Genomic DNA, 13,409 nt, shown 5'->3' on the forward strand with positions numbered 1-13,409 from the left:
ATCTCAGTATCCTACTTGTGTGAACTCTAGGAATACTGTCTTTGTGGTGGCTAATGATGCTACTGGAATGGTAAATCCAACTGTTACGAAAAAGTTGCAACAATTATGGGTCTTGCTCAGCTTCGTTTTTTAGCCAACGGTGTACGAACTGAATCCCTCTACAATGATATGGACGTCGTTTCCAAAACCAACGGGACAATACGCTCCTCAATCTGGAACTCGTACTGGTGTAGCATGTCTGCCTGGAAACTACCTTGCCATGATATTTGACCCGCCAGCTGTATATTCTTTAGACTATGTGAATCGACAATTCGTGCCACCTGGAACTGTAATTGGAGGAGGAATACGTGGCGGTGGTGTCATCAATCCTTCGCCAAGTCTTGGACTATTGCCCTCTAGGGGAGCATCACCAGCACAATCGCTTAACGTATTCGTATCGCCAACGCCATCGTTCAATATCTTTGTATCGCCAACACCGTCGTTCAATATCTTTGTATCGCCAACACCGACATTAAATGTCTTCGTATCGCCGACTCCCTCGCAAAATGCATTCGCATCGCCATCACCAACACTTAGTGGTTTCTCACCAAGACCCAGTAATCTAATCGTCCCATCTAGTATATTCGTATCTCCATCTCTAATAATCTTACCATCAGCTAGCCCTTCGTGTACTGCAGTAGTTAACGGTAATCCAACAGCCTGTCCTCTCCTAGTAGCAAGCGTGCCTCGTATCCTGTTGCTCACCGTTGGTGGTATCGGAATTTTAGCAGCCCTATCAATACTAGCTGTATTGATGCTCATATATCGTCGTCGCAGCCAGGACATAAATAATCTAGAATCGTATCCTGACAATGATTGGAATACTGGTGGTCGACCATTGTATAGTGTGCCACCAGAAGATCACGGATACAGTGGGGTAGATGTGTCTGTTACTCCCCCGTCTTCACGACAACGAGTATTGACTCCATACTTGCCTGCAAGTGATGTTGCGGTGTCACCATTCCTTCGTGAAACTAGTGGCTGTCGTCGTAAGAGTCAGCCGTCCTTGTCTTTAGCTTCTCAGGCTGCATCACCACCTATTTACGTGCACCCTGAAATTGGAGAGACGGATGAGGATATGATTCGTATGCAGGATCAGTTCCGTGAGATGCAGGAGAGGGCTGATGAGCTTAAGAGGGATGAGAAAGGGAAGATCAAAGCTTAGCTTGGGTGTACTTCGTGCTTGCGATTGTGTCCGTTAGGGGGCTTTTAGTGGTGTCTGTGTGTTAGTGAGTCCGCAACCACAAAGAGTTACATGGAATAGATGTAGTCTAGTTATAGTGATTGAATCATAGTCTTATAATGTAGCTTTTGCAAGAGACGCAACCTGAGCTACAATTGCCCTAGGTTTGTGGTTGTAAGCAACAAAAAACGACGTCGCACTCTAAATGGACGATCTTCGACACTGAAATTGATATCGTGATAGCATTACCGTAGAATCTTCACGAGCCTAGTATGAAAAGCGGGATGGAAGTCAGTTCAAAATGTAAAGAATCAATTCTCGTATTGCAATGACGAACTAAGAACCTATGACAGTTGCCAGGATTCGATCTACTCGCTCCTATGGCTCCTACGGGAAGAATTCAAAAACGAGTGATGGAAATCTCAATTGGTGATCGTATTTCCGTCGCCGTCACAGAATGGTAATAAGTAAGCGTCGCTATTGGTTGTCAAAAACCCATGCAGGTAAAAGCTAGATATGTAAAGAGGTGAAAATCAAAATGAATAAAGCATAGCGTTGGCATGTAACATCAAAACAGTCCTCATCGTGCTCTTCATGCTTTGATCTTCTTTGAAGTTACCACGACGCGTCATGAATAGGTAGTTGAATGGGGGCAAGAGACAAGGAGTAAGAACGCGTATATTTATCGTCCAGATTCCTTTCTTCTCTGAATAGTGTGTTCGAAAAGCCCAGCGCAATTCGTAAGCACCTTCCATTAGTAGCAAAAGCACATAAATCAGTCTCAAACAACGAGAGGAGGAACAAGGACGATGACTTCCCTGAATTCACCTCTACTTCATATTCCAACCAAAAAGAGAGACGAGGTAGACTTTGCGGCCTCTTTTAGGACGTATATTCAAACCGTATATCAAGAAGATGCCGACAAGTACAGTGCCGAGATTGGCCATTTGAATAGATTACGACAGGATACTCGAGGTGCCGGCAAGGATTTAACGGGTCGAGATATCCTGTATCGATATTATGGACAATTGGAGCTGCTCGACCTGAGATTTCCCATTGACGAGAAGAATGTCAAGGTGCTCTTCACTTGGTGAGCATTACATATTAGACATTGATCATTTGAGATTATTATAGATATTTATTGACTGGAATATTTCATAGGTATGACGCTTTCTCAAACAAGACGGTATCGCAGTATTCCATTGCTTATGAAAAGGCGTGCACCATCTTCAATATTGCTGCCAGTACGTATCAAACCATGTACATATTCAACTTTCAGATATTTAAAACATATGTTACTGTTAGCCTGCTCTTCCATCGCTGCTCTTCAAAACAGATTTGAAGCAAGTGGACTGAAAATGGCATTCAACTACTTTCAAGCGGCTGCTGGTCTCTTCACCTATATAAACGACAACTTTTTACATGCTCCATCAACAGACCTGTCTCGTGACTCTATAAAGACACTGGTAGATCTCGTTTTGGCTCAAGCTCAGGAATGCTTTTTGGAAAAAGTCGTCATGGAAAAGAAGAGAGGTATTCTAGTTGCCAAGCTTGCTGCACAAGCTTCTCATCAGTACACTTTGACTCTGGAAGGATTGGGTAATGCTTCAGTCAAGGGGCAGTTTGAGAAGGCTTGGGCTGACCTAGTCAGAGTATGTATTTCTGTTTCACAGCATCATGTGCACACGTGTTGACTTGTTTTTGCAATGCAGGTCAAGGCCAAACACTTCCAGGCCATATCAATGTATCATAAAGCATTACAATTAGAAACCGAAAACAAGTATGGAGAGATTGTAGGTCACTTGCAACTGGCAGAGATATATGCCAGGGAAGCACAAAAGTTGGCTACATCCTTCCAGAGCTCCTTCCCATCCTTTACCACAACATCATTAAGCACCACATCATCAGATTCGGGATCAGCTGGACAGTCTACTACAGTAGCAGCTGCTCTGGTTGAAATCACAAAACTAAATGTGAATGTGATTTCAGATCATAAAACTAGAGCAACAAAAGATAATGACCTGATATATCACGAAAACGTACCGAATCCAGATACTATACCTGCTGTAGACAAATTGGCAGCCGTCAAACCAATCACGTTTGCTGAAGTTTGTGCTGGCGGTGCAGCCGATATACCCAAAATAATTGGACCCGATATATTTGCCAAACTGGTGCCTTTATCAGTACACGAATCGAATTCGGTATATTCTGAAGAAAAGGATAAGCTTGTTAGAGCCGAAAAAGATAGGGCTATTTCCGCAGATGGTGAATTGCAAGCTTCATTGATATCTATGGACTTGATTCCAATACTAGACAGATTGAAACGGTTTGTGAAAGGTGCTGGAGCTGTTGACGATTCTGCACGATTACCAGACGAAGTACGTGCATGGAATCAAGATGTTAGAACTGCTGAAGAATCTGGAGGTACTCGCACAGAGGAACTAGGATCAATACTAGATACTCTGAAGCAAAAAGTACGAGAAGTACTTGATGATATCGGTCGACTATTGGATAAAGAACAGAGTGCCTGCGAAGCCATGAGAGTAAAATATATGGATCAATGGACTCAAGAGCCATCTGGTCGATTAACCAGTACATTAAGATCCGATATACGTCGACATCGTGAATCTTTTGATCAAGCTGCTAGTACCGATACGGCTCTATTACAACGAGTTAGTGAATCTCGTCGCGAAATTGGTGATTTAAGACGGAATTCAGATGAATTAGAATCCATATTTGCTGAAATCGTCTTGTTAAACAATACGACGACATCAGGAAAACAAGCAGCACCTGTAGTTAGCTTGCTAGATGACGATGGTTCGGCTTCTGCTGGTGTTAGTAATGGTAAAGGACTAAATACTTTGGGAGAGCAGATGGTTGTTGAAAAGTTGGATCAACTCTTGTCTCGGTTACGTGGACTTAAAATGGAACGTGCTGAGATCATCGAGGATCTCAAGCAGAAGGTACGTGTTACCTTGCGATGAAGTCCTCAAGTGACTCTTGAGTTTCGGTATGTAGGGACTTTTTTGTGCTCAACAACTACATTCCTTCTTAGACTCAACAAGATGACATTGCTTCATTATTGCTATTGAACAAGAACAAGGAGTCTCAGATATTTATATCTGAGATAGCCAAGTTTAAACCGATTCAAGCTCGATTGACTGCAAACTTGCAAGCTCACCAACAAATGTTGCAAGAGTTGGGCAACGAGTACGGAAGACTACGAGAGTCATCTAGTGGACTCAAGACATTAGAAGCTAGAGATCGCCGTAAAGTCAAACTGGTTGCTGAATGGCGTGAATACTATATGAGATGGGTGGAAACTCGTGAAGGTTTGAATCGTGGTATTCAAGTAAGTTGATTTAAAGTTCCGAAATTATCACACGTTTTGAAACTAAGAATACATCAATAATGTACTAGTTTTATTCTGGATTGAGTGAATTGGTCGATGGGCTAAAAGACTCTGTTGTTACGTTCGTCAACAAACGAGATTCCGAACGAACTCAACTAGTTAAACGTATTGAAGATGATCAAGCAGAGAAGGGTCAACAGGCATTACGAGAGCAGCTACGGAGGTTGAGTACACAGCCGTCTTCTCCAACTTATCACCCTCAACAAGGGCCTCCACCACCACAACCACAGCCGCAAACTCCTCAAGCACCCCACTATCCACCGCAATCACAACAGCCACAACAGCAGCAGCAATCGTATATACCCGCGCAGCAACCCTCATATGTTCCCTCTCAACCACCAAGTATGCCTCCAATTCAGGCATCATATGCACCTGCTGCACCTCCACCACCAAGTCCATATGCATCATCTCCATCGTATAATAGTAACAGTAGTCAACCTCCGTATAGTAGTATGCCACCAGCCAGACCTCCTTCGACGCCACCAAATCCGTATGTATATAATAATCCATCAAATTTGCATGGTGTGCCTGCCAATCCTAGCCCATCACCAGGCAACTTTGCACCATCATTAGCAACTGCCACGCCCCAACATGTTCCGTCATTTGCCCAGTCACAGTATCCAACGTCAGGTTACACCAACTTTGCGCCTGCAAATTTGGCAGCGCCTAATCCTGGTGGAGCATACACAAACGCCCCTCCAACAAACTCTGGCAACTCGTATCAACCATCTCAGCAACAGCTTCCGACTGGCGTACCTCCTCCTCAACCGTTTGTCAATCAAAATGTCTATTCACAGCAACAGCAGCAGCCGTCATCGTATTTGCCGCAACCGAACTCCAACTATGCTCCACCACCAACGTCAGTCCAACAACAGCCGAACTCATCGTATGGAGGCCCCAACAGCAACACGAATCCGCCATCAGGATCAGCAGGATATAGTAATCCATATCCACGCTACAATACACCTCAATATGGGGCAGGCGAACAGCAATACGCAAGGCCTCCCATTAATGCCAATGTAAGTTATTTCGAATCATTTCTGATGTTTTGGGCTGAATGTGTCGTTCGGCGGTTGAATCAAGGTTTTTTCGATGGATGGGGAACTGAACAAAATAACATGAATTCTGACATCTCGAATGTGCTTTTGGATCTATTAGATCAACTCTGGGGCCCCACCTGCATCCCAAGCAGGATATAGCCAACCAGGAGGTTGGAGCTCACAACAGCCACCAGCTTCCAGTGTATACAGGCCTCAACCACCCACTCAACAACCATCATGGCAAGGTGGATACCAGCAACCAGGCTACTCCGCACCAGCAGCAGGAGGAGGCGGTAGTCAACAACAGCAGGCACCCTATACAAACACTGGTAACGGAGCATATCAACCAGCCTCGACTATTCAGGCATCGACAAACGGGGCAGCTCCTATGGGTACATCCTACTCAAATCCCGCATATCCTGCCAACGGGTATGGGTATGCAGGTCAATCACAGCAACCACCTCAACAGCAACAGCAATATGGGTATGGTCAACAACAGCAACAACCAGCCTATAATCAACCCCAACAGCAGCAACCAGTCTATGGACAGCAACAACCGCCAATAAATCAGGGACCACCTGGATGGAGGCCTCCGAGTCTTATGGATTGAAAAAAGCATGAAAAGTTATGAAATAGTAGATCAAGTTGTAAGCCTCGCTATTTAAACAAAATAGTTGTCATGAAATGAAATATAAGTTGCTGTATTGTTATTGAGATCTTTGTTTGGTTGCGTTTCTATGCACTGTTCAGGCAGATCTTGCGCTTTTTGCCTGGTTAAAATTTGTGGGGAGCGAAAGTTGACAAAATAATTAGGAAGAAGAGAGGTGAGGGAAGTGGAATCAGAGTAGAGGAGAGAGCATCAAGAAACTATGGGCAAAGGGGGCAAGCAACAACAAGAAGCCTCCCTCAGCAAACGAGTGGCATTAAACCCAAAGACATCAGCATCGTTTCCTGCCGCAAAGAATCTAGCTTCATCACTCCCGGACAAGCTCCTATCCAGCAGAAATAACAGCAATGGACACATATCACCGGCCGCTGAAGCATCCTCTCATCATTCCTTACCCCCCTCATCGACATTAACACTTGGTGGCTCCAGTCTTCATCAAACACCAAACACGTATTGGACGACACTCAAGAAGAGAGGTGTATTGCTCAAGAATAGTAGAAAGAATGCGGGATCTGCTGAATCTTCGATACGCAAGTCTATTAGGAGTTGGTTGCTAAAGTCTGTGAGGAGTGAAACACCTGCACTTGTCAGGTTTCAGCAACACTATTCGTCGGGGTTTAACGATTGGGTGTTTACGTATATTGGGATATTTGGAACTCATGAGGTATGGAACTCAGCTGATAGTGGTGCAGTGGTGGGCTGTTGAGCTTGACCGCAAAAAAAGCGCAAAGCATCAAGGAGTGATCACTCACATGGGGTTTCTTGCAGGCCTACTTGACATTATTACCAATGCTCTTCTTTGCCGATGCTGACGATGGTAGTGAATATAACCGCCATCACTTTGGAAGAGGCTTGCTCATGGTTCTAGCTGCGGGTGTTTATATCACTGGACTAGTGAAGGTATTTGGTCTTCAATCAATTGCTGTCGGATCAACTTTTTTGCCAACCAATTCGTTCTCAAATCAGGACTATCTATGCCTACCACGTCCACCATCACCGCCACTAATCCGAATGTCAACCTCCTCAACAACACATCTCGAATACGGGTTTCCATCAACACACAGCGCAAACGCTGTCTCAGTGTCATTATACTGTATATCGTATCTCGCTTTCTACATATGGCCTTCGTTAGAATGGACTCTTACGCAATGGATCTTGCAAATTGGGTTGGCGAGTCTCTTGGTTTTATATGGAATCACAGTACCCATAAGTAGGATCTATACTGGGATGCATTCTATGACGGATGTTGTTGGTGGGACTATTGTCGGGGCGTTGATTACTGTTGGGTATATGATTGGATTGGAGCCTTTTGAGAGGTGGTTGAATGGTGGTGTTGAAGGTACGAGTAGTCAATTATTTTATGATGGCAGGCTTTTTTGCATGAGGCCCAACAAAAACATACTTAACCAACAACTTCATATAGTTCCAGTAATACTATTCATAATATCAATCCTCTCATTATGGATATACCCAGACCCACATGATGCTTGCCCATGCTATGACGACTCGGTATGCTTTGCATCTGTAGTCTGTGGTTTCCTGACTGGAAACTGGGCTGTAAGAGCATTGGGACACTCTTATATGGCACTATCAAATGACGAAGCGCTGGCCGCTATCTCTTGGAGTGAATGGAGTCGTATTGCTGGGTTGAGAATGCTTGTTGGTATGTGTGATTTGGAAGTGTGGATCTCTACCATGTCCATGCTGTTCAATTCTTTTTTCTTTTGCTGAACCCTCTCTGCATTTGTCTTAGGTGTCATTGCTGCAATAATATGGAAGATTGTGTCGAAACCTGTCTTCAAGGCAGTGTATAAGACTTGTGGAGTGCCACATGAGCGACCACAGTAAGTTTGAGGAGTCGTTTGAAGACAAGAGCAAAAAGGACTAACTCATTCTCACTATTTAGTTCTCCCAACGGACAATTCAAGCTACCCAAATACACCACCGACACATTCGCAAGATTCTGCTCATATTTCGGAGTGGGATATTGTGTTTCTTTGGCAATGCCACTTGTGTTTAAGACTGTTGGTCTTGTGCATTAAGAAAGAGAGTTTGTTTGTGAGAACCCTCCTTTGAAACACCTTCAGCTCTTATTCTCCTCGTCAAGGAAACATTATAAAAACTTGATATTCTTTCTAAAAAGTAGTCGTTTGTCTTTAAATATAATCTCGTGCTGTGTATTATGAAAAATGTGTCTTGTTGTGCAGATTACGATGCAAACTCCAAAGGAAGACAATGACGGTGAAAATTGATGCACTTGTGTGAGAAAAAAAGGAGAAAAGTTCATTGTGTCATCCTAGAGTCGGCAGCCCATCTCCATTCACTCGAATGGAATCTGGGTGACATAACTGTCACGACACGTGATTTCTTGAGACTGGCATTCTATGGTTTAGACAATGACATGATTGCGTTGAGAGTACGGGAAAATCAAGGCAGTAAAGCCATGCAATTGACTTCAAGCCCAATCAATCAATAGACCCAGACTTTGTCAGTTGTACACCACTGAAATGGCTCCAATGATACTAATTCATCTACGATTTGGAAAGTAAATAACGACGGTTACCGACAAGATACACCACCAAAAAATGGACTATAGTTTCCACCTAATATACTCACTTGGATGTGGTAGCAATGTCCGAATCCTGCACCCTAGTCACAAAGTCTTGACCAAAGTAAGTGAACTCTCGGTACGAGTACTGGTCGCAGCCAGGACGTTCCTCGCGACTCGTCCGAATCACAAGCTGCTTTTCCGCCGCACCACAAAAACCTCGTCCCATTACATGAACTTTGTTGCCTATTATAAGAATATTCTGTATGCAAATTACAATGTGGGTGTGATGAATCAACAATAATGCGAAATTCCATGCCAAACATTTTCGTACATGAAAACAAGCGGTGTACGACCTCACGGCTTGTTTCAACGTCATCCTGCTGCTCTAGTCCAGTCGGCAGACTCTCTATTAAGACCAGTTGTCGGTCCATCTTCCATTGGATTTGCTTCAAATTCTGGATGATTGGATGTAACAACATGCCGTAGTAGATCTTTCTTGGTAATCAACCCAACCAGACGATTGTCTACTGCCACAATGACATATCGAAGGCCTAGTTTGGCAAATAATTCTAATACCAGTTCGATTGGATATCGTGGTGAGACCGTCATTCTATGGATTAGGGGATATGTGAGCATTGGCAATAGTAGCGACCAAAAAAAGGATCCTACAAGTAGCTCCTATTGACTTACGGAGTCTGATCGATCCATACACGCATGTCTACATGAGGAGCCTCATTCCCTGAAAGCTGCATATCACTGAAGTAGCAAGGACTAGATCCAATAATATCAGATTGGAGTCTAGCTTGATCTATTTTGTCGAGTTGAGAAAACGAATATAAGTGTAAGTGCGACAAATGTGGAAAGAAAGATCCTACATATTTTGAAAATGAAAACACATGTTCCTGCTTCCCACCACGACTTTGATCCGTCACAAAACACATACCTATAGCATATCGCATTTCCGCACGACCAGCATATCCAACAAGACCCAGTCCAGGAAAGTCAGTGACGACAGGGAATCCTTTATAGTCTGTAGTCTTGAGTAACTCATCAAGTGAGTTTATTGTATGTCCTGTTGATTTTTCAAGCAGAGTGAAGATGCAGATTTCTGAGTTTCAAGCTTTTCAGCGAGGCAAAAAAAGGTATAAGGGTTCACGCGAATCACCTGTTGCGGTAACAACTTCCAAATCCTGCACTCTAGTCATGATACCGGCAGCAGTATCACGACCACCATATTCTTCTCGCGGATCCAAATACGGATACGAATTCAATCGTACCAACGCATCGTATATACCACCAGCTCCAAACGCATCTCCAACAAATTTAGCAACCATGATGGTAACCATGACAGGCAATATATACGTCAAAGCACCCGTAAACTCAAACATGATGACTGCTAGTGACACAGTCATCCGCGTTACTCCACCCAAGAAGGCAGCAGCTCCGACCATAGCATATGTTCCTGGGGTCACGCACTGTGCACCACCAGGTGGACAACTACTGAATATAAACCACGTTGGATTCGTTTCTTGAATGTATTGAGCCCCCATTCCGACTACTCGACCAACACATGCTCCAACTGCCATAGATGGTAGTAAGATTCCTGACGGAACGCGTACACCAAATGTGACGGTGGTTAAAGCTGCTTTGACTAGAGCTGTTATTATTAGAAGACCAGCTGTGACACCTCCTTGACTCTTGGTGCATAGACCGTGAAAGTCTCCTTCTACTTCTTCACATTCTCGAAACAGGTTGGCGAGGAGGTCCACTGTGGGTACTCGTAAGAAACGAGTGTTGAAGCATATTATGGAAGTGATGACTGCTAGTAGCACGACTTCGGATACAGGTACGAGTCGAAGCCATGATGTTCTTCGAATCATGGCTACTCGCAAGTTCTGGACAAAAAGGCGAGATAAGAGTTGATCATAAGCCATACATTTCGTTTGACACATTTCACACATACCATGCGAATGAAGTAAGCCCCATAAAGACCCTGGGATGTACAAAACAAGTCAGTCGCTCGAACTAACTCAAACTTGCAATGCTGAATGTGCCTTACTCCCAGGACTCCAAGAAACACAAACAGAAACATCTCAAACCCATGCCAATTACGATCATAGGTTACTTGAAACAAAACCTTTGAATTGAGACGAGTGTGAGCTCAGGCGCCCACGACACAACACAAGGATCTTTTCTACCATCTTGCCCGTCCTAAACGGATTCATCAATTGCAGCGTTATAGCAGCAATCATGGCTCCAAAGAAACTTCTCCACATCGTCTTGTACGGAAAGTAATAAGAGACTTCCTGTTTTGATGGCAAGGACATAAGGTTAACTAGACATCCATCTTGCCACAGTACGATATTTTTGCTTTACCTCCAAACTAAACAATACACCACCAATAGGAGCACCAAAAGCGACAGATATGCCAGCAGATGAAGCTGCAGATAATATTTCACGCATTTTGGCTTCATTGTTGGCATACTTGTCGAATATTCGCGGGAGGATATTTCCTAGACAGCATGCTAGATGCACATATGGACCTTCTTTTCCAACTGATAGACCTGATCCGACTGATAAGACGAGTCCCAATGTTTTAATCTTGATGGCGTGATGATTAGATAATACAGGGGAAAACAAGAAAGCTCCAATAATGTCATATTACCAGTAATGTCCATCCACCAAGAAACGATCTTATCACGAATCCTCCCAGTATGGTCTTGATTTCAGGTATTCCAGATCCAGCAGCGTATCTGAAACAGACGACAAATCGCTGTCAGGAAACTGGATTCGCTCCGCACAGAAAAACAAAACCTATTCCAAGTTCTCCCAGTACACTTACGGAGCGTAATTCTTAACCAATATAGCACAGATACCAGCAAATAGACCACCCAATATAGTGAACATTAAATATTGCATTCCCCATCTACCAACATCAGTCCATGCAAACACTTGTCCCCATGTGACCCATTCGTCACATTCCTTGTATTCTAGAAAAAGCCCAAAAATCAGTTCCAGATCACTGTGAAAGCTTCTAAATCACCAACACATTACCTCCAACATGCCAACAACAAAACTTGTGGTTTAGATAAAACCCAGCAGAGCAAAATCCTTCTCTCGTATCTGATAGCCATGCTGTAGCGATATCAATGCTACCAGCAAGTAAGCCCATTAGTAGACCTGCGAAAAAAGGCAGGTCAACAAGAGAATAAGTTGTAATCAACATTAGGCCTCACCAACAGCCCCAACCAACAACCATGCTTGAGAAGCATCAAATACACGAGTCCATTGACCCTTCCAGCCTTCTAAGGACATGAGTTTCCGAACTCGTTGTCGTTCTATATGTGTGTTTGGGCCGATTGAGTAAAACGAGGTCCAATATAATAACTTAAGGCTGTCGAGCTGCACCTTTCGCGAAATCGTAAATCCAATCTGTTTGAGATGTGATTTTGAATTGGTCAAGTCGGGCAAAAAGTCGAAGAACGTCCGTGCATACCAATCGTAGTAAAGTCCTGATAAACAACCCGTCTTCCAGTTCCATCGGTCATCCAATCGTTACTAGGTTGATCGTCCATTCGAACCTATTTGAGACAGAGTTTCAGTATGAAGCTAAAAGGACACCGATCTCTGTACAAACATACCCTGAGCTGATCTACACTTCTGGGCACATTCAGAAAGCCAATAGACGGCCGTTTCTTCCGTTTGAGCGAAGCATCGAGCTGCTGACGTCTATATATATAAGCATGCACCAAAGTCAGATCCCGACCCGACATTCGCGTGTCAAATAAGATCGTCCCGTAACATACCCCAACATTCCAACATTTTGAGGCAGTCCAACGTGTTCAAACGTTATAGGAGAATCTCCACTATCGGTCGATGGCCGTATAGCAGAAGCAGCGATAGTGTCCACCGCAAGGGATCTACTAGTACTTGGCTGTCCTTGGCTGTGATATTGCTGGTTGATGTCTTGATCTTGCTCATCGTCTTCGACTGCAAACAAGACAGCTCGTGACTCGTCCGAGTCCATTGGCCATTTACAACAACTGATCTGTAGGATTATAATGATGGCATCAAAGGATGCTGTCGTCCTGGTTTGGAATGGCGGCGGTGTTTGGATTTTTTGAAGAGTTGGACGATGCGATTGGACCTATACAGCCAAATATATGTACTTCAAGCTACGGATGACATACTTTTACGCGTCAAATCACGTAAAATTCGTCTTGTCCCGTCCATTTGACACGTTTTTCACAGAGCGTTCGCTGGACAATGTCCGATTTTGCTTGGCTAGAAATCTTCTTGTTCCTTTCAGTACGTTCGTGAATTCTCTTGAATTTATTATGTTTGGATAGAACTGCAAACTGCAAAGTCAAGTGAAGTTGTCGCGTTGTTCCTCTCTGTAGTAAGTTCATGCATGCTTCCAAACTTTGTCAACACTTGCAAACGCAAACTTGCTTAAATAGTGGAGCGTTGACACTTTTTGTCTCTCGGTTAAGGTTTATATTGAGATTTCTGATAGG

The 13,409-nt window shown here is 43.8% G+C and overlaps 3 protein-coding genes across 3 annotated transcripts; 2 read left to right on the plus strand and 1 right to left on the minus strand.

Moving 5' to 3' along the window:
- Positions 1-2,031: 2,031 nt before the first annotated feature.
- On the plus strand, positions 2,032-6,284 carry SmJEL517_g03330 (uncharacterized protein; the record flags this gene model as incomplete). Its single annotated transcript, XM_031169258.1, has 7 exons — positions 2,032-2,312; positions 2,384-2,466; positions 2,528-2,874; positions 2,935-4,185; positions 4,278-4,574; positions 4,643-5,653; positions 5,793-6,284. 7 exons carry the CDS (start codon positions 2,032-2,034, stop codon positions 6,282-6,284), a joined length of 3,762 nt encoding a protein of 1,253 aa, XP_031024765.1.
- Positions 6,285-6,543: 259 nt separating this feature from the next.
- On the plus strand, positions 6,544-8,383 carry SmJEL517_g03331 (uncharacterized protein; the record flags this gene model as incomplete). The annotated part of the gene is made up of 6 exons (XM_031169259.1): positions 6,544-7,005; positions 7,110-7,241; positions 7,308-7,680; positions 7,765-8,004; positions 8,095-8,185; positions 8,248-8,383. The coding sequence occupies 6 exons, from the start codon at positions 6,544-6,546 to the stop codon at positions 8,381-8,383; spliced, it is 1,434 nt and encodes a 477-aa protein (XP_031024766.1).
- An 881-nt stretch (positions 8,384-9,264) lies between these two features.
- On the minus strand, positions 9,265-12,919 carry SmJEL517_g03332 (uncharacterized protein; the record flags this gene model as incomplete). The annotated part of the gene is made up of 16 exons (XM_031169260.1): positions 9,265-9,502; positions 9,583-9,700; positions 9,836-10,000; positions 10,058-10,787; positions 10,856-10,885; positions 10,952-11,029; positions 11,091-11,198; positions 11,269-11,493; positions 11,558-11,645; positions 11,735-11,882; positions 11,947-12,072; positions 12,129-12,230; positions 12,301-12,324; positions 12,389-12,473; positions 12,534-12,621; positions 12,699-12,919. 16 exons carry the CDS (start codon positions 12,917-12,919, stop codon positions 9,265-9,267), a joined length of 2,574 nt encoding a protein of 857 aa, XP_031024767.1.
- Positions 12,920-13,409: the final 490 nt, after the last annotated feature.

The sequence above is a fragment of the Synchytrium microbalum genome, assembly GCF_006535985.1.
Source record: "Synchytrium microbalum strain JEL517 chromosome Unknown SmJEL517_scf0017, whole genome shotgun sequence".
In the NCBI taxonomy this organism is placed as follows: Eukaryota; Fungi; Chytridiomycota; class Chytridiomycetes; order Synchytriales; family Synchytriaceae; genus Synchytrium; species Synchytrium microbalum.